General features: G+C 35.5%; 1 protein-coding gene and 1 pseudogene across 2 annotated transcripts; one reads left to right on the top strand and one right to left on the bottom strand.

Moving 5' to 3' along the window:
- The first annotated feature begins 9,334 nt into the window (after positions 1–9,334).
- Positions 9,335–21,389, top strand: LOC120203358 (annotated as a pseudogene).
- An 839-nt stretch (positions 21,390–22,228) lies between these two features.
- Positions 22,229–26,469, bottom strand: LOC120203357 (transcription factor MYB88-like). 2 transcript variants are annotated; one of them, XM_039203669.1, is made up of 12 exons: positions 26,269–26,469; positions 26,126–26,172; positions 25,971–26,027; positions 25,817–25,889; positions 25,555–25,610; positions 25,233–25,409; positions 24,977–25,152; positions 24,631–24,779; positions 24,327–24,469; positions 24,051–24,259; positions 23,805–23,950; positions 22,229–22,879 (listed from the first exon to the last, which is right to left on the bottom strand). In XM_039203669.1, exons 1-12 carry the CDS (start codon positions 26,353–26,355, stop codon positions 22,772–22,774), a joined length of 1,428 nt encoding a protein of 475 aa, XP_039059600.1. In that variant the 5' UTR covers positions 26,356–26,469; the 3' UTR covers positions 22,229–22,771. The 2 variants fall into 2 exon arrangements, with proteins under 2 accessions (XP_039059600.1, XP_039059601.1); XM_039203670.1 differs by lacking the exons at positions 22,229–22,879; positions 23,805–23,950; positions 24,051–24,259 and having other exon boundaries at positions 24,323–24,469; positions 24,631–24,776.
- Positions 26,470–26,705: the final 236 nt, after the last annotated feature.

Here is a 26,705-nt window from a genome sequence, read left to right as displayed (position 1 = left end):
AGCATAAATTATATTTGTATTATCGATCCTTTGGAAAATGAGATTGTAGAAACTAATTTTTCTTTTGATCTATGCAGGGAGTTAGAAGATCATGATGAGGAAATCAGGAAGTTGAAAAAAATATTTTCAGATTGTGCCGATTTGATTCTTTCTAAGTCTAAAGTTCTATCTTTTGTTTTGCAGGCACCAAAAATTAAGTCGAAACCATCGAGGAATCGTTTGAGGAAATTAATTTTTGGTAAAAAAGATGTTTTCACAGGTATTCTTTTCGACAAGATTTTTAAATTGGAAATATCCAAGAAATCTTTATGAGAGTTTTCGAATTTCTCATAAGAAATTTCTTAATTGGAAAAAACGAATAAAGTGGAAGTATTTGTCACGGAACATGTAGTCTGAATTAGGTTGTCAAGCTAACGACGTTAAACAAAAGTGCTTCATGGGAGGCAACCTATTGTTTTTTTAATTTTGTTACATTTTTTTTCGATTGAGCATGTTTTATTTAATTTTTATTATTATTTTGCATGAAGCGGATATTTTTAATCAAACTTAAACGACGAAGATTTGTGAAAATTCTCATTCGAACAGTGCCAATTTCGAGCAATTATTAACGCTCAAGGCAGTGAAAAAATTACCCCATATCGTGCGCACCGTTTCATTAAACGGTGCACGTTAGCAAAACCCAAAAACTTTTCCCCCTTTTTATTATATTTCTGTCGCCCCCACTCATAATTCTCTCTTCTCTTTAAATTTCCTTTAACCATAGACCCCATCATCCCTATCTCTATCACCTTTTAATTTTTAAATTCCCTTTTATCCTAAAATCAAAATCTAATTCACCTCCAACTTTAACACCCCCACGGCAGAAAAAAAAAATCACTAATCCTCTTCAAAACACTTCTTTCCTTCCTCAAAAACACCATCGTTCCTTCCTCTTCTCACAGTCGCCGACCTTACCCAACCATTACGCTCGTGCTAGCGTGCTTCAACCGTCAACTCCATAATGGTGCGAAACCAATTCGGCAATGCCACAGCTCTTCCACCCGGATCTAGTACTGTTCGTTATCCATCTCCGTCGCGCTCTCCATCATTGTCCTTCTCGTCCATGCCAATCGTGGTCATACTTCCTCTCTTTCACAACTATCAATGAATTCGACGACATTGGAAAATACTCCGGAGGTAAATTCTGATCCTATTTCCATTCAACTATTACTAATAAATCATCCGGTTTATGTTTTACAGAGGATTTCAAAGCTGATTTTCCACCGATGACACAACCTGACCATGCTTCTCGTTCACGACATCAAACCCGAGTTGCCCACTTCTTCGCCTCCCACCATAACAATGGCCGACAGTAAATCCGGGGAGTACTATATTACTTCTCTTGTACTTTTATTTTACTTTTTGAGGCAAAACGCTTTAAGAGAGAGGGAGTATAGTGTAGATTGAATTTCCCTTTTGCTTATCTTTATGTTTCGATTCTAGTATGTGTTGGTTGAATTTGCAGAAATTTCATTGAATTTCTTTGTCTTGTTGAAAATTTTGAATGCTATTCTTGTTTGGGAACACAAAATTGTTTAGGTTAGGATGTTCTTGATAGCGAATAGCATGAATTGTGATAAGTTGGTGTTTTGTGATATTCCATGACTTTGTTGGTTGAAATGTGATTAGCTCAATGTATGAAACAATTTGGTGAGATTTGAGCCTTTACGAGCATATCATTTTCGCTCTCATTTTGTTGGATTGAGTGTGTCAAATTTGGCATTGATATTCTAGAACCTACATGTTAAATACTATCGAAAGTACACATGAACATGATCTTAAAAATGATTTGGGCACTTTAGGATTAACCATTCCGTTTTCCCTTGCTAAATTGCCTACCCATGCATTTTTCCCATTAGTTAACCAATTTTGAGCATATTCCCGCTTCTTTGTTCTCATCACATTTATAAACCCGGCCTTTTATTTTATCCCTTTTTTCTACCTATTTCAGGGCAAGTGAATCGTTAATCCTTTGTATGCTTCATCGAAAAAAAAAGAAAAAAAGAAAGAAAAATAGTAGTTCGAAAAAAAAAAGAAAAAAAAATGTTGTTCGAAAAAGAAAAAAAGCGAGAAAGAAAAAAAAAACGTGAAAAAGAATGGAGACCAAAAAAAACAACAAAAAAATTCAATGTATTTTGAAAAGAAAGTTGTTGTTTGATAGGTTGTCTTTTTATCTTGTTGCGCTTAATGTTTGTTTTGATGGAGTTGAAATTATTATTTGTTAGTTCATTGCCTTGAACATTTAGCCATATATTTAGCCTTTTCCCCACCTTTACCTAAGCCCCGTTACAATCAATAAAGACCCTTTGATTTATACATCTTATTCTTATTAGTAGTGGAGATTTGATTTACTTGCAGGCCTATGGTAATATCGTGTCAGTTCTGACATTGAGCGTTTCTTTATCCCAAACACATTGAGTGATTTGAGTGAAACCCGGTAAGGTATTGAATTCTAAGCATTGAGATTAATAAATGAATGAATATTAAAATTGCATTTGACTTGTTCCAGTTGGTGATATTCAATTGATTGATGTCTTGGCTTGAATATTTCTTATGGTCTCTACCTTGCTTTCCTTGAACGTGAAACTTGACAAAGAATGATAAATGGTGTTTTTGACAAATTTGATTAATCATACTTGAGGACAAGCATGAGATAAGTGAGGGGGAATTTGATGAGTGTTCAGAATCGTTAATTTTTCTCGTTATTTCTTCGATTTTGTGGAATTATTGCTGTTGAATTGGTCGTGTTATGCTTATTTTTTGTGCAGGTCCTTACTTTCCAGAATTAGTGACAAAACGGGCGCATTCTACATTTTTATTATTATTTGGTCACGGCTGGAGACATGGGTACGACTCTGGGCACGACGCTGTCTGACGTGGCGGTTCTAGAAGGTCCAATCAGCGACGATTTCTAGAAGACTTCCTCCGCATGCCTTCTGGAAGATGGACGAGCAGAGTTGCATTAGGAGACTAGTTTTAAGTTTGAATTTAAATTAAACAATTATCCTTATGATTATTTTATTTTATTTTATTTGTTTATCCTTAGGCTTTGAGAGGCTATAAATACCCACTTGGAGTAATCCTAAACTCATCACTCAAATTACAATTTTCTTTTCTCTCAAGTTTTTATTAAATAAAATTAACTTTTCAAGTTCTTCATTTTCTTTTATTTTCAAGTTTTGTTTTTAATATGCTAAGTATTACTTTTGGCATGCTCAGATAAATTTTTCATAAGCCGGGAGTTAACGTGATGACTCAATTCCAACGGGAGAATTGAAACAAACCCTTAATATCTTCGGAATATATCTCTCAATCTTTGCGCTTATTTTTCAAAATCAAAGATAGACTTTGGTCAAGAGATTGTTGCGATTAAATGTGTGGGAGAAAGATTCGGCTTATAGAAAGCAAATCGACTTCCTGTGAACACACTTGGCGAGATGGCTTCGCCAAGAGGGAATTGAGATCGAAATTGAAGGTTATTGAAGCAACAATTCGAGTCGATTGCCACGAACTTAAATGGTAATTGATCTACGACAATTGATATTGATTAGATTAATTTTCGAAGCTGAAATCAAATATTGCCTTGGGTATTCGGTATACAAGATATAGTCACGGGGATTTTCCTTGTAACAAAGTAACCGACGTAAATTTCGAAGGGAAAATCTAATTTGATGATCAAAGGGAAATTGAGTCAAAGCAAGGATTAAGGCTATTTTTACTGTATTTATTCACAATATTTATTCTCTTATTTTTACTTAAATTACTTTTATTTATTTAATCATTTTTGTTATTTAAATATCCTTACCAAACCCCCATTTACTTCTTTCACGCTTGGTGTAAACCAATCAGACATAAATAAATAATTTTCTAAGTCCATGTGGATTCGACCCTTACTTCTCTATACTGCGAATTTCCTTATTTATTAACCAATAAGAAGGAATTTTATTTGACATCCAAAATAACAGTTGTCAAAAACAAACAAGAAAGAAAAGAAAAGAAAACTTACAAAAAATTGAATTTTATTTTTGAGAAATTAAAAAAATATCAAACGCTTTGATTTCAAAAATGCATCTATATTAAGTAAAATCAAAATTTAAACTCTTAAAAATAAAACCAAAACAATTAGATTTTACTTATAATGCGATGAATTAGGTAAAAGTAAAATTATAATACTTGGATAGTTGAGTAATAAAAAATATTTTTAAACAAACTGTCTAAAAGTAATTGCAAAATAAAATAAAACATCTAATTTAAACTCCATTGAAAGATATAATTTAAACACATGAATTTTTCACACTAATTGTCTTGCATGTATCAATGTAAAATATAATATTTTGAGCTAAAAAGCGAAGAACATGGAAAAGTGTTGGCACGTATCATCACAAAACATTGGCATATTTATTTTACTTTATTATTAGAAATAATAAAAGCGATAAAGAGAGAATAAAAATTATATTGGCTGTCAATAAATTGGATTCCTCTCCAATTAACTACTTTGACATTTTTGAATGCTAAATTTATTTAAATTTATTAAAATTTGGACCAAATTGATAGAATATATAAGTAACAATGATTAAATGTGTAATTATATCAAATATTTTAACTGCTACATCAAATTTTCCGTTAAATATTAACAGCAAGTAGTTTTATTGAATGCATTTAAATAATACTTGAGTGACTTGGTTGACAAAAATTTCAAAAATGGTGGTCAAATAAAATGGGGCATAATTAGGTGGTCACTTGCACGAAACCACAAGAGTGGATAACCAAAAATTTTCTTTAATTTCTTAATCAAAATAATTACTTGAAAGCACTCATGATATAATAAATCAATCACATTTATATAAAATATATTTACATTAGGAGCTCCTAAAATAAGTAATTCAAAATATACAGACCAAAAGTTATGACTCGAATATGCAAAAAGGGGGTCTAAAAATATACACGCCCTCTAAAGAAATAACTCAAGATGTACTCTGCTTTGCAACTCGGTCTGGATATTGGCTGCTCTAAAATCTCCTCGACTGCTCTTCCTACTAACCTGCGTAAGGAAACAAATTCCAAACTCTGAGCTTACTAGCCTAGTGCCACACTAACTAAGCCATACTAGAAGTGTTCAATAAATGCTCAAGCTATCAACTCTAATACACAGTGAGTATACTCGTATACCCACTCTTTACTCTATGGTAGACATCATGGTGCAACTGAGGATTCTGCATCTTGGAGCTCATGCACCCCTTTAGTCTATCGAGGATGAGGTTCGAAATCTCTACATTCATACACAACATCCTCGACTAACTCACCCCTTGCAAGTGTCGGACCTTGGCCCTAGTTAGTCATTTAAAGTGCCTTGCGCACTACCTAATGATATCCGGACTAATTCTATTACTCGATACTAGTATCGTTTACTAAAGTGACCCAGATATTCTAATGGTTTCTTGAGTGTTCAAATAAAACTAGTTTTATGTTACCCTAATATACCTCATTCCTAATGTACTTAAGAAGCATTATTGTTATCACTTGAAGTCTTATTTGAGAGTCATTAGAGCTTTTAGTAAACCTCAATTCCTCTTAAGAAATTATTAGATTTTAGAACTCAATCCAAAATCTAGGTATCGATGCTGGCCTTACAGTATTAATACTACCTCCCAAGTATCGATATGTATCGATACTCATATCAAGGTATTGATACCTTAAAGGTAAAATTCTCTTGAAAGAAAAGGGGAAGTATCGATACTTCTATGAGGGTATTGATACTCGGCCTTTGGTATTGATACTCCCTTGAATATCGATACAAAAAATGCACACTGGAAAAATGGTTTTGATACCAAGCCCCCTGGTCTCAAAACTGAGACTCCAGTATCGATACCCCTTGAAGGGGTATCGATACTCCCCTCATAAATCTCTTTGAATTTATGCATTCTATAAGAACAATATTGATACTATTCTTACAGTACTGATACTCACCCTCGAAAATGCCCCATTTGGGCACTAATTGGCCACTTAAACTCACTTATATTATTATTTTGAGGTTCCCAACATTACTAATGTTTTATGTGATCACAAAGGATCATAAATAAGGTTTTAAAACATGTTAAAATCCTAAAACATGGAATCTACCATGAAAATGATCAACATGCTTTAATCTAAACTTTTGTGCTATCTTGTATTTCTAATGACCCACAAAAGGTATGAAGGAGTTGTAAATGTGTTACCTTGAATTCTTGGTTGCTAGAAATGCCCTCAAATCACCCCAAGAGATAACTTCTCTTTTCATCTTGTCCTTGAGCTCTCTCCCACTTCTTTCACTAATCAAAGGTAAGAAAAGGAATTACTAACTTAACTAGGTGGTTGGATTAATGTTAAAAACACTTCCTATAACTTGAATCTACTAAATATGAGCTAGAATCCATAGATTCTCTTAATTCTTACAACAACCCATTTTTGGAAACTAAGTGTAAAACTTGAGAAATGGGGCTTAATTTGAAGCTTTGTGATTGTAGATTACCATGCTTATCTTAACAAAACCCAACTAGGCTTTAAATCCTTGAGATTTTCTCTTGAAGGATGAAGGAAAAGATAAGAAAGATAATATGAACAGAAGAGTGTTTTGGGGGAGTGGTTATGTGAAATGATATAATCGGGAAGGGGGTTTTCAGTTTTCAAAATATCAAGGGTAAATTACACTTTTAGTCCCTCTGCTTTCTATTTCAACTTAAATTTCCACTTACTCGTGGGCCCAACTCAAGTCCACTCTCAACTTAATTAAGCCCAAACTATTTTATTGGGTTCTTTGCTAAATTTATGGGTCTCGGGTTGACCCAAATTACTAACCCATAATCTGGGGCGTTACGTCACTAGTATAGTTTACATTTTATTTTAAATAATTTACTTTTAAATTTTCAACTAATTTATAATTATATGTTGAGTCCTTTAGAATTTAATGTTTTATAAATTAATTTATCGGTGCTCATCATTAGTGATACTCATCGTCGCTTGTCGAACATGGACAAATCGTCCATAATCTATTAATTTAATATTCATTATTCAATATTAATTATGTTATTTAAAATGTATATAAAATGTAAAAAATATTTAAAATAACGTTATAATAATATTAATTATAATTGAACATCTTTTAATTTTGTTCAAATTGAATTGATGCTACTATACATATGGGTGGATGATTAAAAAAATCATTTGTGATTTGTACCGTGATTGATAGAAGGTTTTTACTTATTAAGCATCCCTACTTAACAGGAATATGCATTCAAAATTCCAGGAAACTCTAAATTGTTTTATATACTAAAGAAGAAGAAAAATCCTAGTTTGCTACCGATGGAAGACAAGTTTTTAGTAAACGTGTATTGCTATTTTTGATGAATCCCAGAAGTATATATACATATTATGATTTGCTCATCTTAAACATAACAGGCTTGGGGTAAACCGTGCCTCTGGACGAGGTCCAGTCTACAATCAAGAAATTGTTTGATAAACTTGGATAACAAGACGATGGGTGTTTCCAGCAATAATAGTTTTAGGTTACTTGGGTTATTCTTGTCATTTGTTGTAAAATCCCAAGCTTGGAAGCTCACATTGCAGAATATGATGATTATTGGAGGGAACGCGAAATGCAAGCCAAACGAAATCTGGACATGGCCTATCACCCCCATCCAGAGGAATTCTCCAACCATTACAACGAGCATGCTGCCGAGTAAAACTAATCTCAACTAGTAATTATATTTATGGCTTTTTTTCTAATGTGTTGGCATCCCACGAAGGATGTTGATGGAGCTTAATAGCACAAGACGGGATTTGAGGGGACATAAGAAAAATAACGGTCCCTGTGAGGCAACCAACCCCATCGACCAATGTTGGCGCTGTGATCCAAACTGGGAACAAAATAGGAAGAGGTTGGCTGATTGAGTCCTTTCCTTGGGTTTGCCCTTGGTACCACGGGCGGAAAGGACGATGAGTTTTACGTGGTCACGGATGAATCAGATGATGTTGTTGATCCTAAACCTGGAACTCTACGTTATGCTGTGATTCAAACCAGGCCTCTTTGGATCGCCTTCTCACATTACATGGTCATCAAGCTCAAAGAGAGCACACTGAAAATAAGAAACAATCTCTCCAGAAATTTCTTGCCTACCCTCAAGCCTCTCACCATCATCATTGAACAAAACCCTAATAGTATCTCTATTATTCTGAATCTTCACCATACGATGAAAAAACCTCGTATTATGATCACCCTTCTTTGACCACTGAATTCTAGACTTCTGCCTCAGAAATACTTTCTCAACCGATAATAAAACCTTGAACTCCTTATAAAGGCTACACTCCTCCACATCCTCCAAAGACAACAACCGCACAGAATCCAACTCCCTCTTATTTTCAAGGACACGAGAGTGTAAATCCCCATAGCAAGCAGAATTTAAATGTTTCAAAACAACCTTCAACCCTTTTAGTTTCTGAAATAATCGAATCAAATGATTACCCCCACCCAATTTCTCCTTCCAGGAATCCGCAACTAATCGAGCAAACTCATGCTTGTCTTGGGCCTAGGTTCACTTGGTGTAATCATCAGGTGGATCGGCCGCTTAGTAGGAAATTGGACCGAGTAATGGTTAGTACTTCTTGGCATCTGGGATTTCCCAAGTCTTTTGAAGAGGTTTTAGTGCCGGAGGTATCTGATCATTGTTTCTATTTTTGTTGAGTTTGTTGGTTAGATTTTTAATCTTTCATTGTATGGTTGATCTTAAGTTTCTATTTTTATTTCAATGATTATAATTTTTTGTAATTTTATGTTTTATTTACAATTGTGATTGTAAATTTTTATTGTAATTTATGATATTTTTATTTTGAATAAAATTAATTGTTTTTTTCCAAAAAAAAACATGTTTGAATGAAACCAACCCCAGCTTCTGCATAAAATTAGGCCAAGCCCAAGACCAATGAATAAGTATTTCATTGTTGTGGAAAATAATTGATCCCAGCGTTCTACTAATTCGGGTGGGTCCCTACAAAGCTTTTGAATAAGTTTGGCAGTTACGGTGGGTTGAAGCGTGATGGAGGGATTGGACACCCGGCGAAGGCAAAAGGCCGCGTTTCAATAACCAATCAAAACAAAGTCTTGAAGTCATCCATCCAATAAAATAAATACACGTGGATAAGCCACGCAACTTGGCGCTCCTACCCGAACCTGTTAATATTAATAACTCCAATTTTTTCACAAAAGATCTCTTTCCTCTTTTTCCGTATTTCCTGCTCCTCGATCTCCTTTTTTTTCCCCTTTGGGTTCAACAATCTTCACCGATTGAAGCGAAGTAAAAAGGAAGGGGGAGAAACGGTTCTCGAACGGCGTCGTAATGGAAGCTCACAGCGCCGAACTCCGGCGAGTTCTATTGTTGGCATTTTGAATAGCCGGGATTTGGTCTGCCTATATTTACCAGGGTACATTGTTTTAATTTTATGGGTAAAGTATATAAATGGCCACTTAACTTTTTATATACTTGCATTTAGGTCTCTCAACTTTTAAAAATTGCAATAAAGTCATCAAACATTTAGTCACTTTAATTAGGGTAAATTATATAAATGGTCACTAAACTTTTTAGACACTTGTATTTAGGCCCTCCAAGTTTTAAAACCCGCAACAATAATCAATTACATTCTAAACCTAAATTCTAAAATAGTTCAATTACATTCTAAACCTCAAACTCCAAAAAAACTTTAATTACATGCTCAACCTCAAATTCATAATTCATTCTCAAAATCTGTGATAACAAATTGAACTTGAAGCAGCAACCCTAAACCCTCAAAACATAACCCTAAATGCTAAATTTCCCCACCAATTAACCCAACATAATCAACAACATTTCGTTCATTTTGGGTACATAACAATAAGTGATTATGTTGGGTTTAGGATTTAAAAGTTAGATTTAACCAACTATAAGTAAACAATATTCAATTTGATTCGAAAAAATTATTTTTCGACTTGAATTGATTCAAAAATTTGATACAAATTGACTTTGAGTTGTAATTTTATAAACTCAACTTAAAAAAATTTCAAGTTAAAATCGAATTGTAAAATACAACTCAAATATCTCAAATTTTTTAGTAATTAGTGGATTAATTTTTAAGTTTGAGTTAAATCCCTTGACTCTGTATGATATATGTATATCACATATGGAAAAAATATGAAGAAATATATGTATTGTATATGGTTAAAAAACTATTTAAATTAGAATCAAATAATAGTATAGTATTATAAATATTTATAATTAAATTTAAACAGAAACTCGAAAATTCAATTCGACTTGATTTATATTTTATAAACTCAAATCGAAAAAAATTTGAGTCAACTATTTTATAAACTGAATTGAGTATTTAGGTCTAACATAACCCTAAATCCAACATAATCATTTATTGTTCACTTATAGTTGTTTTTTTTTGAAACAGTTATGTTTTAAGGCTTTAGGGTTGCTGCTTCAAGTTTAGTTTGTTATGACAAATTTTGAGAATGAATTATGAGTTTGGGGTTGGGCATGTAATTGAAGTATTTTGGAATTTGAGGTTTAAAATGTAATTGAAATATTTTGGAATTTGAGGTTTAGAATGTAATTGATGATTGTGTTGCAAGTTTTAAAAGTTGGGACCTAAATATAAGTGCCTGAAAAGTTCAGTGACCATTTATATAATTTACTCTAACGGAAGTGAATCGGCCGTTACGTTGGGGACCATATTACAAACGAACTAAATGTTTGGTTGCAAATTTTAAAAGTTGTGGACCTAAATACAAACATCTGAAAAGTTTAGAGACTATTTATATGCTTAACTTTTTATATTTTCTTATGCTTGATTTCTATTGAACGTTTTCGATTAGTTATTGCTTCGTTTGATCTGTTGTTGAAAGTTTCTTTCGTGTACATTTTACTTCTAAATATACCAAAATAATTGTAATTTATTATTAGTTACTTTGGAAGTATATTTAGATGCGAAGAAAAAGCTTGGATCTAAGATTCTAAGTTTTATTTTACGTATCGTTTTGAAATGGCTGTTATTTGGTCGAATTTGAATAAATTTGCTCTGACTTTTCCATTTCATTTTACTTGAACGCACGTTTTTTTTCAGATAGAAACTGTTCATTTAAAATAGTAATAATTTATTCTTCTTACTGATTTCGAGTTTCCATTTTCTAATTTTTTTTCACTTTGACAATTTTTTTTATGTTGATAAATTTAAAAATATTGTTCTTCGGGAAATAGAATGTAGCTTTTGTAACGGTAAATTGTGTTCGTTTATGGTATTCTGATTACGCTTGTTCCCTTTTAGAGTTTAGGTCCACCAAGCGATTTGGTTCAGATGGGAAGAGGTTTGAGCATCTTGCTTTTCTTAACTTGGCGCAAAATGTGGTTTGCTTAGTTTGGTCATACATAAGTAAGCTTCTCCATTCCCTCGACCATACTGTTTTGATAAATTTGGCTATTTTTGTTCCATTGATTTGTAAGGTTATAGGTAATAATATTTTTGTTCTTGTTCCTCGCATCCAGTGATAAAGCTTTGGTCCAGTGGCAGCAGTGGTGGTGCTCCTTGGTGGACCTATTGGAGTGCTGGAATTACGAATACAATTGGTCCAGCCATGGGTATTGAAGCATTGAAGTACATCAGCTACCCGGCTCAGGCATGTCCTACTTTCTCTACATTTCTCATTTTACCTCATATATCTAAGTGGCACTAGTTAACACCTAGCCAGATTCTTTAAATTTCTAGTTTGGCTGCTATTGTAGGTTGACAGTTTAATATTATTTAATGTTGCTTGTCTCTCTTGCAGGTTCTGGCCAAATCCTCAAAAATGATTCCTGGTAATATACACTTTTATTTTTTATGAACACTTTTTTCCCCAAATGTCTTCAGTGATTGTTTTTGGTATCATATAAACTCTTTCCCGCGTTATGTTTCCGCAATTAGTCTAATAATGTATTTTATGTTTACGCAGTCATGCTGATGGGCACTCTAGTTTATGGTATTCGATATACTTTCCCTGAGTACTTTCCTTGTGGCTGGAGGAGTATCTGCTTTTGCACATATGAAGGTGAGAAATGTGTTCTAATTGTTACTGTAAAAATTGATGCTACTTCTATTTTGTGAATTATAATTGCCATCGTGCATATTCGCTAGGCATATTCAAGCATAAATGTCATTAAGCATCCCGAAGAAACACCAGTTGTGAGTCATCTGCTGCTCTTGTGTCTACTTTGATCTTATTCCAGGGTCCAGACTAGCTCAAAAACTATTAGCAAGTTGGCACACCCCAATGCTCCCCTTGGATATGGACTTTGTTTTTTGAACCTTGCATTGGACGGATTCACAAATGCTATGCAGGATTCCATAACTGCAAGGTATGTCAGCGACCCGCTGATTCAACGTATACATTAATGATTTTTTGACAATCAATATTCATGAGTACTAAACAGTTCAGCTTGCTGACCCCACAAACCTCAGTTCATTTCTTGATATTTGCTGGCATGCCACCATCTTGGTTTTAAAAGGCGCGCCTATGCGCGAGGCACAACCAGTGCTTCTTGATATTTGCTGGCATGCCAGCATCTTGGTTTTAGAAGACGCGCCTATGCTAGAGGCACACAGAATTGGTGTAGACATTTATTTTTATCGAATTTTTTTTAAATAATTTATTTATTACTATTATTAGTCTTATTATTTATTATTTTTTTATAAGGTCCATTTCAACTATCCAACAACCTCCAACTACCCGCTAAACAAATAACCACACAACCACAAATAAATCACGTAGCAATTTAGGGTAGTGGGGAGCCACGTGAATAGGAGCTATTCTTCTCTCTTTGATTATAAAAAAGCCTTTGTGCCTTCTTTCTCTTCCAAAAAGAGGGATTCACTCTTTTTTTTCTCTCTCCTGTTTAAATTTTCACGATGGCTTGGTAATGATTTTCAAGTGAAAACCCAGTAGAGAAAAAGAAAATGAAGAACAATACCAGCAATACCAAGCTAATCCTCCTCCATCCTTATATCTAAAAACAAGGAAGTTCCAGCAAGCTATGGCTTCTCGCTTTCATTTCCTTCTTCACCATAGCTTTCTTTCTCTTCCATGGTTTCTGTTGGGAAAATAAACCGAGTACGAGTAATTTCTCTATAACCAGATTAGTGAGAATGCGAAATAAAAGCGAAAAAATAATACCCGAAATTGATAACGGAGTTCAGCCAATTGTTCCTACGTCTCCGGACTTATGCAGATCTTTTACTAGAGAGAAAATTTACAGGTGTTTACAAAACACTCACTACTCACAAGAAAGCTCTCTAGTATTGGGAGAAAGAAATGATTTTTTGGATTTGGGATAGTTTTGAAGCTAAATGAGCTAGGGTATTTATAGTTGAAACTTAAGGACTTAATCTTGTAAATACCCTAAAGCCTATGGATTAATTGTGATTATCCCATTATCATTTTTCAACAAACATCTACCAAACTTTGAAAAACTATTTTTCAAAGAAACATTTACCAAACTTTGAAAACCATTTTCAAAGAAACATTTACCAAACTTTGAAAACCATTTTTTCAAAGTTGGTTGCCAAACTTGAAAATCAATTTAACAATACTTTCAACAATCTCCCACTTGAAGACTGATTTTAATCTGTCTTCACACCTCGATCAATGCAACAGCTTTTCTAGTCTTGTTACTCTAGCATGCCAACTGAAGTTGAACACAACTTCAGTTTGTCTATAGTCATCGTCTTTGTCAACATGTCTGCCGGATTTTGAGCTCCACTGATCTTTTCAAGTTTCAAAATCCCATCTTCCAAAAGAGACCGATAAAATGATATCGCAATTGTATGTGCTTTGTCCTGGAATGAAAAGATGAATTCTTTGCTAGATGTATAGCACTTTGACTATCGCAATACAAGATATTGTTTTCTTGTTTCTTGCCTAACTCTTCCAAGAAACTTTGGAGCCAAACCATCTCCTTGCTGGCTTCCGTAACAGCGACATATTCTGCTTCAGTTATGGAGAGAGCAACTATCTTCTGTAGTTGAGAAACCCAACTCACTACGGTTCCTCCTAGAGTATAGATATACCCTGTAGTGCTCATTCTGATGTCAACATTTCCGGCTAAGTCAACATCTACATAGCCTGTCAGTATCGTATCTCCACCTTTGAAACAAAGTGCTTTGTTTGTGGTACCCCGCAAATATCTGATGATCCATTTGACTGCTTCCTAGTGTACCTTGCTCGGATTATTCATGTACCTGCTAACAGCTCCTACTGCTTGAGCAATATCTGGTCTGGTACAAACCATGGCATACATCAGACTTTCAATTACTGAGGCACACGACACCTTCACCATGTGTGCACGTTCTTCCTCCGTCTTTGGTGACTGTTCTTTGGAGAGTCTGAAATGAACACCTAAAGGTGTACTTACTGGTTTAGCATTTTGCATGTTGAACCTGGAGAGTACTTTGTTGATGTACTCAGTCTGTGATAATATCAAAGTCCCTGACTTTGTGTCTCTCTTGATCCTCATCCCAAGAATCTGCTTTGCAGCACCCAGATCCTTCATAGCAAATTGCTTCGACAATTTTTGCTTCAAGTTTATAATCTCTTGCATGTCTGAGCCTGCAACGAGCATGTCATCAACGTACAACAATAAAATAATGAAGCTATTGTCGAACCTCTTGATGTAGCAACAATGATCTGCTTAGCATCTAGTAAAACCATTGCTACCCATGAAGCTATCGAACTTCTTGTACCACTGTCTAGGAGCTTGTTTTAAACCATACAAGCTCTTCTTCAACCTGCATACCAGGTTTTTCTTGCCTGCCTCTATGAAGCCTTCTGGCTGCCTTATATAGATTTCTTCCTCCAAATCACCATGAAGGAAAGCTGTCTTCACATCTAACTGCTCAAGATGTAAATTCTCTACAGCTACAATTTTTAACACCAGTCTAATTGTAGATAGCTTCACGACTGGAGAGAAAATTTCATTGTAGTCAATACCTTCTTTTTGCTGAAAGCCTTTGACAACCAATCTTACTTTGTAGCGTTTGCTCCTATCATGCTCTTCTTTGATCCTGTAAATCCACTTGTTATGGAGTGATTTCTTGCCTGGTGGTAATTCAACTAATTCTCACGTCTGATTTGACATAAGCGAGTCCATCTCATCTTTCATGGAAGACTCCCACTTGACTGAATCCTCAACTTGCATTGCTTCATCATAGCACTCTAGTTCACCATTGTCAGTTAACAATAAGTAGTGCAAAGAAGGAGAATACCGTTGGGTTGGTTTAGGAATTCTGGAGGAGCGTCTCAGTTCTGGTGTGACTGGTTCTTCTTGAACTGCTTCAGGACTGATCTGAACATCATTTCTAGAAATCTCATCGAACTCAGCAAATTCCTTTTATTCAGCTTTGGTATTGGAGCTGCTTGATTCTACAGTTGACCTGTCTTTGTACATCACATTCTCATTGAAAATGACATCTCTGCTTTTGATGATCTTCCGATTTTCATAGTCCCAAAACCGGTAACCGAACTCATCACCGCCGTAACCAACAAAGACACATTTTTTGGACTTAGCATCAAGTTTACTTCTTTCAGCAGAGTCTATGTGTACATAAGAAATACAACCAAACACTCTTAAGTGTGAAAGTTTATTTCTTTCTTGCTCCAAACTTCCTCTGGTATTCTGCCATCCAAAGGAACTGAGGGCCCACGGTTGATCAGGTAAACTGCAGTGTTGATAGCTTCAGCCCATAGAAATTTGGGCAATCCGGCATGTATCCTTATGCTTCTGGCACGTTCATTCAGAGTTCTGTTCATGCACTCTGCTACGCCATTCTGCTGCGGTGTCATGGGAACTGTTGTCTCCATCTTGATCCCATTGTTTGCGCAGAAATCTCTGAATCTCCTATTTCTGTATTCTCCTCCATTGTCAGACCTCAACCGCTTGACTTTCATACCAGTCTCATTTTCCACCATGGCCTTCCATTTTCTGAAGGTATCAAAGACTTCTGATTTCTTCTTCAGAAAATAAACTCACACCTTCCTTGTAGAATCATCGATGAAGGTGACATAATATAGTGAGCCTGAAAAAGATGGAACTGGAGATGGTCCCCATACATCAGTATTAACCAACTCTAACTTTTCAGCCTTGGTGTCTTACCAATCTTTGCAAAGATGACTTTTTTTTGTTTGTCAAAGATGCAATTCTCGCATAGTCCGACATCTACATTCTTTAGATCCGACAGCTTCCCTTTTGACAAAAGTGTCTTCATCCCTTTCTCGCTCATGTGACCAAGCCTTTGGTGCCATAGGTTTGATTTTCCATCAGCATATGTGGATGTAATGATATTCTCTAAATTTGAGGTTACACAGAGAGTACCAGTTTTCTTACCACGAGCAATGACGAGTACTCCTTTGGTAATCTTCCATTCAAGTCTGAAAAGGTTGTGCTATATCCTTCTCCATCAAGTTGTCCAACAGAAATCAAATTTATTTTAAGACCAGGAATATGTCTCACACCTTTCAGCGTCCAGGTGGTCTGGTTTGGCAACTTTAGTCGGATGTCTCATCTTCCGACGATCTTCAAGGTTTCATCATCAGCTAGATGAACCTTCTCAAAATCACCACTGACATAGTTCTCCATGATTTCTTGGTATGGGGTGGAGTGGAAAGATGCCCCTGAATCCAAGATCCATGATTCAATCGGACTGTTGACGCTTAGAATCATCGCATCATCTGTCTCCTCTGTCATGTTGGCAGATCCATGTACGTCGGTATCTTTCTTCAGTGCTCGGCAATCTCTTTTAAAGTGACCCTTCTTGCCACAATTATAACAGGTAAAATCTTTCTTTCCTGTTCTTGATTTTCCCATTCTGGATTTGGATCTGCCATGATTTGAATTTCTTTCTGAAGTTCTTCCTCTGGACTCCGTGTGCAAGGCTGAGGAGGTTGATGCTTCACCCGATTCTCTCCGTTGAATTTCTTCACTCAATACCAGATCTCGAACATCGTCGAATTTTAATTTGATGTTTCCCGATGAGCTACTGACTGCTGTAACAGTAGCATTCCAACTGTCTGATAGAGATGATAAGAGAATTAAAGCTCCAACTTCATCATCGAATTCAATTTCCACAGAACTTAACTGGGTTGTGATAGTGTTGAGTTCATTTAGGTGTTGAGTCATTGATGCCCCTTCCGCCATCCGCAAATTGAATAATCGCCTCATCAAGTGAACTTTGTTTGAGGCTGATGGCTTCTCATACATACTGGAGAGAGCCGTCATAAGACCCGTCGTGGTCTTTTCTTTTGCTATGTTGAAAGCAATATTGCGGGATAACGTCAGTCGGACAACTCTGAGGGCTTGTCTATCGAGAAGAGCCCAGTCTTCATTCTTCATGCCCTCTGGTTGCTTTCCCGAGAGGGGTTGATATATATTTTTCTGGTACAGAAAATCTTCAATCTGCATCTTCCAAAAGCCAAAGTCTGCACCATCAAACTTTTCAATTTTTACCTTCCCTTCGTCTGCAGCCATCGCTCCCACTCGAATCTGGATTCGTTTGGATCGTTTCTGACAATTCTTGCAAACTACCGTGTATTAGAACACCCCCGTCGACAAATTCGTATTGCCGACAAAATTTCACTATTCACGAAACTTACTATTCACGTGAATAGTAACCTCGCAAAAAAATTGACAAAACTTACAACCAAAAGCTTGATACCAGTTGTTGGGAAAATAAACCGAGTACGAGTAATTTCCTATAATCAGATTAGTGAGAATGCGAAATAAAAGCGGAAAAATAATACCCGAAATTGATAACGGAGTTCAGCCAATTGTGCCTACGTCTCCGGACTGCTGCAGATCTTTTACTAAAGAGAAAATTTACAAGTGTTTACAAAACACTCACTACTCACAAGAAAGCTCTCTAGTATTGGGAGAAAGAAATGATTTTTGAGATTTTGGATGATTTTGAAGCTAAATGATCTAGGGTATTTATAGTTGAAACTTAAGGACTTAATCTTGTAAATACCCTAAAGCCTAAGGATTAATTGTGATTATCCCATTATCATTTTTCAACAAACATCTACTAAACTTTGAAAAACTATTTTTCAAAGAAACATTTACCAAACTTTGAAAACCATTTTCAAAGAAACATTTACCAAACTTTGAAAACCATTTTTTCAAAGTTTGTTGCCAAACTTGAAAATCAATTTAACAATACTTTCAACAGTTTCCACTTTTCATTTTTCAGCAGCAAATGGCAATTCCATTCCAACATTTAATTGGTGTTGGTCTCATGCTCTCTAGGCTCAAATTTCTTTCTTTCTTCTCTCTTCCTCTGCTCTCAAATTTTTTCCTTTTCCAGTTTTCCACCCGAGCTCCCCATGGTTACGTCAAAATCCAACTGAAAGGAACCCCAGGGGTGCGATGTCACTAAGCTTTAGCAAATCAAAGACATCGTCGTCGACGTCGATGATTATCAGAATATCAATGTTGATGGACCCGCCATGACAAATGATCGACTCGGAGTTGAATTCTCTGATGTCCAGATTGATACAAACAACAGTGGAAATGAAAAGGAAGATTTTAGTTCTGATTCCGAGATTAACAAAATCAACGACTCCAACACTAAGCAGAAGGTTAATCTCAATGGTAGTAATGGCTATAGCAATTACATACCATCCATCAAGCCTCAAGCTCCTTCCCAACTCGGATCACCGCATCAACTCCACATTAAAAGCTTGACGCGCGGTAAGATCAAGGACATGGAGCAGCGTCGCGCTTTGCTACCAGTCCGGCAGCTGGGGCGCGCTCACGTACATCAACGACAACCAGTCGATGAACAAAACGTTGACGTTTCTGGACTCTTTGACGCAGCACACAAGCAACGCGTTAAGCATGATGGTCGCTAGATAATCGACAGTCAGTATTTGCTAACTCAAAAACAGCCGGTGGCGCATTTTTTATCCAAAATATATTAGTTGTCTCCGACCTATTGGCCGCTGCTGATGCACGAGGCCACCGACCACTCCATTCTCTTCTCCCGACGAAGAGACCCATCGTGATGGCCGAAGGTTTCATAGAGGTTTGAAGAGGAAACCAATGGCTCTGATCAAGAAATTACACAAGGCTTGAGTATTATATTTTCCTAATTTTTTATTAATGAGGAGTTAACTGATACTTTGCAGTTTGTATATGCGCGTTTAATCCATGGATTTGCATTTGTTCTATTTTTAGAGTAGAAACGCAATATGCATTTGTAGGATACTCTGGGATTTTCTTTGGCTTTGTAAAAGATAAAAAGGTGATATCAAAGTTGGAGGCCTGTTATTGTTTCCAAGCCACTTCATTAGCTGTTTCCATGCTAAAACTTGCCTCCAGAAATCATCTTGGCATTGACATATGCTAACTTTTGAACCTGAATCTCCACTATGGGTTTTATATTGCCTTCCATTTGGCATATTATTTTGGATAAAATGAGTGCAGCTTGTAAGCATTTCAATAATGGCAGTAGACCAATGATATTTAATTGTTTGAATGTGCAGTGTTCTATTTAATTAAAAAGCATCTTTGTTTACTTTAAATTACTCTTTGCAACCTTCAAATTAACTTTAATTTAATCATTAATCTCTTCAATTTTTTTTATTTAATTTTTTCTCATTTTATTTTATTTTATTCTATTATTTAACAGTAATTTGATATTTTTAGGATAATTTCAATAAATCAAAGGTAATTAGTTTGTATTGAATTTTTTAAATTTTAATTTTAATTTTAATTTTCGCAATTAAAGACAACCGACAAATTAATTGGTATCGAAAGGGCGGTTCAAGGGTACTAATCCTTCCTTGACCGTAACCGACTCCCGAATCCGACACGTTTCTGATACAACGTAGATCAAGTAAGATGGTGTCCGACCCACTTAAATTTGTTTTAAAGTGGTCGATGACGACTCTAACCAGTTATTTCAAGTCGAATTCCAATTCCGGGGCCCAAACGAAAGACGGTTCCGACAGATGGAATGATGCGAGACGAGATACAAAAGGCTTGTGCCTATGGGCTTTAGGTGCCGGGTGCAACGCCCTTCGGCCCAAAGTATATGCATTTTTAGAAATTTAGTTATTTAATAATACATAATTAATTTTAATTTTTAACATAATAAAATATTAAATTAAATATTAATTACTTAATAAATTTTATTAAATATAAAAATTATTTTTTTATAATAATTATAAATTTTAAATTGATAATAAAATAAATTTGTATCATTTAAAAAATAAATGAAATAATAGTTTTTAATATTAAAAACATTAAGTATAAATCAATAACAATGTAGATTTTGGTGAAATGAGATTAAAATATATTTATAAAAATAAATAAAATAATAATTTTAAATATTAAAAATTTTAAGTATAAATCAATACATTGTAGACAAATGTTTTAGGAGTTAATCGGTGGGTAATGATTATAAATATACTCATACAATTAATTTATAAACATTTTAGCATAGATATGTTTATAATATTGTTTCAAGTGTAAAATATGTTCTATAACTAATTTATAGGTTTTTTAGTATAAAAGTGTGTCTTGCCTACGAAAAACGCGTGCTTGCGCCTTGCGCCTAGGCTCCAGGGACCTTTTGTGCCTAGTTGTGCCTTGCGCCTTTTAAAACCAAGGGCAACATTGTTGATATTTTAGTTACAACCGATTTTCTCTTGTTAATTTGAGTTTTCTATTTGATGGCATGCCATCACTCTTGATATTTTAACTAGGACCGAATTTCTCTTGTTAATTTGAGTTTGTATCACTCAAAATGTTTTTGGTTTCCTTTGCCTAGGTATCCAAAGACAAGTGCTTGGGATATCATGTTGGGAATGAACGTATGGGGTACCATATACAACATGATTTACATGTTTGGCTGGCCAAATGGTAGTGGCTTCAAGGCAGTCCAGTTTTGCAAGCAGCATCCAGAAGCTGCTTGGGATATCCTCCTCTATTGCCTCTGTGGCACAGTCGGCCAAAATTTCATCTTCCTGACCATAAGTCGATTTGGCTCCTTGGCTAACACAACCATTACCACCACCCGCAAATTTGTCAGCATCGTGGTGTCTTCTCTGCTGAGTAGCAATCCACTTTCGCCAAAGCAATGGGGTTGTGTACTAATGGTTTTCTCTGGGTTATCATACCAAATCTACCTCAAGTGGAAGAGGCTGCAAAGGTGGCAGAAGAAGAAAAAGACCTAAAGGGGCCCTCTACCAGATTGTATTTGAACCGTCCCCACGGTATACTATGATTGCATCCCTGAGGTTCAATGATATCCCAATTTTAAGTACAGATTGGATGTAATTTTGAACAGATTTCCATTTGAGAAAACGAGTAATCAGTATCGGTTAAGTTGTCAACTTATCATATCAGGGTTTATTAAACAAGGCTTTAGTTACATCAATGCACAAGGTAGCCAGCTGTAATTGTCTTTTTTTTTTTGTCTACTTTTTAGTCTTTTGTCAAGGTAAATTGAGAACAAAGGTTTAAAGATAAGTAGGGCAGGAGGGGTGGACGTTGCATATCAAAACAGTCAAAACACCACCTTACATGGAGAAACTAGACGGCCAATTGGTTCACTTTATTTTGTACAAGGTTCCCTCCCTCCAGTATTTAATTTTACTCCCTGCTTTTCGCTTTTGCATTGGTAATAATAACACTTGCCCACCACTATAGCTGTCATGCCCTTCATCATGATCTTCCTTAATTACACAGAGCTCCAACACTTCTCTGTAAACATCATCCGCACTAACACGACGAGATCTGATGGTTTCATGTAGGAAGGAGATAATAAAGGAAGGGTCTGTTTCTTATCCCTGCTTGATCAGACAAAACGGGTAAGTTCTTTTGCTTTCTCTGCAAGTTTGCTGCCTTACATTCGAGTTCCTGATTTCATTGCTACCTGCTGCATCGTACTCTGAGATGCAACAAGAAGACAGCTTCTAATCCAGGCAATTGTGAGTAAAAAAGTGAAGAGCTTAATTCACACCAAAGCCAAAACACATATTCACTCAAACCATATGAGTTTCATTACATTTGAAATAAGGATAGAAAACCACAACATAACTTATTCTATACCACATGCACACCCAACAACACTAAATAGGAAATAAATCAAGTGGTTTATCCTCCTTTCCTATTTCATCTTTTTTCCCCGCTATCTTTTATCATATTTAGGCAAGTTGCCTATGTATAATTACACTCTAATGACTTCATATAGTAGGTTCTGTACTAGATTACAAAAAAAAAAAAAAAAAAAAAAAACTGGATTAGAATGATGGACTAAGAGATACCCGAAACCACTCAGAAGAGATGCAAACAGAAGAATGACACACACTAACAAGCACACACTAGTTTTAATGTGGTATTAAGGTAGTACTCCCTAGTAGGGGGGGGAAGAAATTAATGGAACTCAGGACATCTTATTGGATGTGTCTGAGAAGCTAGAATGCACCAAAACATTCTGAGCCAATGAGCTAGGAATGCAGATCGTTAAATGCCCTGTTGTAAAATTCCAGGCAAAGACTGCAACCCTAGGACATAAAAAAGAAAAAAGTGAATGAGAACTCAATATGAGCTATGTTTCTCAGGAAACAAATTATGAGGAATAAGTCTATACGGGCCATAGACCGATGTTGATTTTATTATAAGAGATGATAAGAGGTTATTTATAAACTATGGAGGAGGACTCGTTTGCAAGGTGGTGGTTGTGAAAGATTGTTTCCTGTATTAGAAGGGGACTCCATTCCGAGGGTCTTAAGTAGGAAGTTCCTTTCCTAAAAAACAAAAACAAATACAGTGGTCAGTCTTGTGTTGAAGTTTCGAGACAATGTGACTATATGTGTATGCTTGCAATTCTGTGCTAAATTAGAAAAAAGGGAAAAGGACTACAAGCAAAAAGTATGTGTGTATGCTTTCATTTCTGTGCTAAATTAGAAAAAAGGGGACAAGACTACAAGCAAAAACAGTTCATTAGCTCTATCTTGAGCTTCCCATGCTCAGCCAAAGAATATAGGATACAAGGGAACAAATAGAATGAAATTTACAAATGGAATTTTAAGAACCTAAAATAACTCACTGAACCAGTATTACCACTTGCATGAATAAAATCCCCCAAAAAAAATCTTATATTAAAAATCAGGGTTAGAAAGATCCTTTTCATTATTTGGAAAAACTACCATCCAGGTTATTTTTCTATGGGGATGGAGGAAAGCAAGATTCCACTAAAGCAATGACCAGGATTCGTCCAGGTCTCACTTGGTCTTGAGATGATAACATCTATGGGATAATTCATAGAAACTATTAAGTGTATTTTAAGTATTAAAGATCGTATGACTTTTAATTAAATTTTGATGATTAGTTATAACATATATGGGATAATCCATAGAAACTAATAAGTGTACCTGAAGTATTAAAGCTCATCTGACTATTAATTAAGTTTTGATGATTAGTTATTGATACTAGTTTACCTTGCACATACAAAATGGTCAATTGGTGGTCGGTTCCTTTGTTAAATGCAGAAAAAGTGAAAGTGGATAGCTACCAATAATGAGAAATATTTATTAGCGAAAACAAGTGAGAAAATTCTATAACAAAAATAAAGGTGAGGAAACGTTTCGAACATTCGAGTCGAACAAGAATGCTTCAAGACAAAAGAAGAGTCACAAAGGTTGGTGGAACAGGCAGTTCAGAATAACTTACACTTTCTGAAAAATTTAGGCTGGGAATTCCTGCTGCTAGAGATCTGAAAAGTGGGGTAACTTGGACCGGGGAACTGAACTCTATGCTCGATGTGGTAGAAGCAACTATGTTGTTTGTTTGATCGTTACATGATGGGATTATCTCGACTGCGGTAACATGGGAAATTTGATCAGAAATATCCTTATCCACTTTATAGTTATAAACAAGGTATTCCTAGGCCTTATACCATATACCAGGTTTTGTTACCTTGATTTGTGTTTGCTCCAGAAGAAGCCCTTTTCTCCTCTTCGTTCCCGCAATTCTGTTCTATGATAGGACTTGACAGTATATCCCGGTGCAGTGCATCTATCTTAACTTGAGTTTCTTCTCCAGCTTCCCCAGCCGGATGAGGCATCAGTGTCGACCCTGTACTGTTTTTGGAGCTGGCTGGAGATGCCTTATACAAATCAGGTTGCCTAGAACATATTAATTGTCAGTTATTGCTTAGTACAAATCTGAACTTTTAACTGATTTTTCTATTACCTCCAAAACGATTGAATTCCCTCGTTACTGCTCCTTAAACCCTCAAACAAGTCTTTGAAATCTTCTAGTTGCAAGTCATTATCAGACATTGTATATCTCAGGATGTCATTTTCTTTACTCTGATTCAAAAAGTCTTGGAGAATCTGAATATAACGTAGGATAAAGTTTAGGGACACAGTACAACGCATGGGTTGAACTGTTAGTCTGTTAGGCCCGAAATATTTAAGATTTAGCACTTTACCAACTGTGAGCTACCATCTTTACAACACAAAAACATATCGAAAATAAAAAAATTATTTCTCACCTTCCAAGCATTTTCCAGACTTTGTTCTGTGTTGTCCAAGTTAACTTTCAATGTGAGTGAACTGAGTAGCTCCGCTTGCTGCATCAAAGCATTTATCTTTGGATCGTCCTTTATGAGAAAGGTACCTTGATTTATATTATTCTGAGCTCCTAATCAATAATGGAGGAAGAGAATGTAAGTGTACAATCTGAAGAAATTTTAAGAAGAGAGACTAATAGAAGAATGTGTGCACAGTTTTAGCTAAACTACAAAGAGGTTAATAAATATAGGAACTTCTATTTGCAGGTTTAACAAGAGAAATACAGGTGGCAATGCCAAGAATTGTTGTTGGCATGAGGTGATTTACCATCATTAGAAACCTCTTTAACATTGTTGACTTGAGATTGCACCACGATACTGTTAGCATTGTGAAGATTTTGACCCAAAACTGCAAAAGGATGTCTTAGCTGCTGATTCATCATTGTTCCAGACACTCTATGTGCTCTATCTCCAAAATTGCAGTAATCTGAAACGTGGTATCTCCTGAATTGGAAAAAAATAAAAGACATTCAATTTGTGGAACAATATCAAGTCATTACCATGTATTTATGTATTTAAGGTACCTCATTCTCTTAACAGAACCAGTGCAGTCTGCCGTTCCGTCTACATTCAACCCATTTTTAAGTAAAATTCTTTTGTTATTTGGGTTTATACATGTACTATTCTCCTTTTCTAAGGCTTCATACTTGGCTTTCTTCTTGCACAGTGTGGAGAATCGATTTTTAACAGCATTATCCGTTCTGCATTAATAATTTACTCGATAAAAACTGATAACAAAAGGATCACTTTTTCCATAAAGCTAATCTCAGTTAGTTCATGCAACCATAAAATCAGGGTTTGGAATCACAGCTTTTGTAATCCGAAACGGAAGAAACATAAGTATACCTGCCTGAAACCACCTTTGCTATTTCGGTCCATCTATTGCCAAAAACTTTCTGAGCCTGCACATCAGCATAAGCCATCTACTTTAATGAAAATTTCAACTCCTATTGTACCAGTAAGTAACATGCAATGAACTGGCACAACTGATCAATCATAGTAACAATTCCCCCAATAAATCAGCATTAAATAAGTTTTTTTTTCAAAAAAATAAAAAAACTGACCCCATTAACTTAAATGAAAATAGACCACACAAAATGGATATTACCTCACATAAAAGCATATCTTCCTCTGGTGACCATCCTCCTTTCTTGAAATCTGAAGTCAAGTATGTGTACCATCTGTGTTTTTCAAAGACATTATATGAGTTTTAAATGATCAAAATACAAGATCATCAGTTTGAGCATCAAGGTTTCACCAACCTTCTTCTGCACTGCCTTGTTGTTTTATCCTTGAATTTAGAGGCAATGATTGCCCAGCTGCAGTCGGAGATTCAAAAACACAAACCCCATCAGTTTTCATTCAGCATTGAAAATGTATCGAAAACACTTTTAATGAATAGAAAAAAAAAGCTCACTTTTCAGTTCCATGTGAACTGATTTGTTCACGAAGGATATCATCTTCCTGCAACAACCCCCAGATAAAGAACCCATCAAACTAATCAAAGAATATCACCAAGCACACAAATGAAACACAAGAAATTAACAGAAAAGAAAAAACCTCTTGAGTCCATGTGACTATATGACGCTCCTTCTTCTTGAAATCTTCATTGCCACCATTCTTCTTCTTTGTTTCCTGCTGCATCATTTTCCCTTTTGTTTTTGCCTTCACCTCTCAGTTCCTTGACGCTCCCTTCCCCTTTTATTAATTCCCAGGTGGCATATGCTAGAAAGCTACTGCTTTTCTCACCCTTTATTAAAAATGAAATTTTTTTTAAAAAAAAAGGGCACTTGCTTACTGTTTGATGTTTTCTACAAAATAGCTTACTGTTGGGTTGAAATGGAATCCAAACAACTCTCTGCTTTGTTCCCTTTCTACTTCCTTCCTCAAATTCTAACCTTTTATCCCCTCCACTTGGAAAATTGGATCACAAAGTCCCCGCTTTCCACCACCCCATCACTAAAGCTTGCGGTTTTTATTCAAATATACAGTTTTAC

Source organism: Hibiscus syriacus, unplaced genomic scaffold (assembly GCF_006381635.1).
Source record: "Hibiscus syriacus cultivar Baekdansim isolate YM2019G1 unplaced genomic scaffold, ASM638163v2 tig00009840_pilon, whole genome shotgun sequence".
Lineage (NCBI taxonomy): Eukaryota > Viridiplantae > Streptophyta > Magnoliopsida > Malvales > Malvaceae > Hibiscus > Hibiscus syriacus.
The sequence above is the reverse complement of the archived record's forward strand: the minus strand, read 5'-3'. Positions and strand labels throughout refer to the sequence as shown.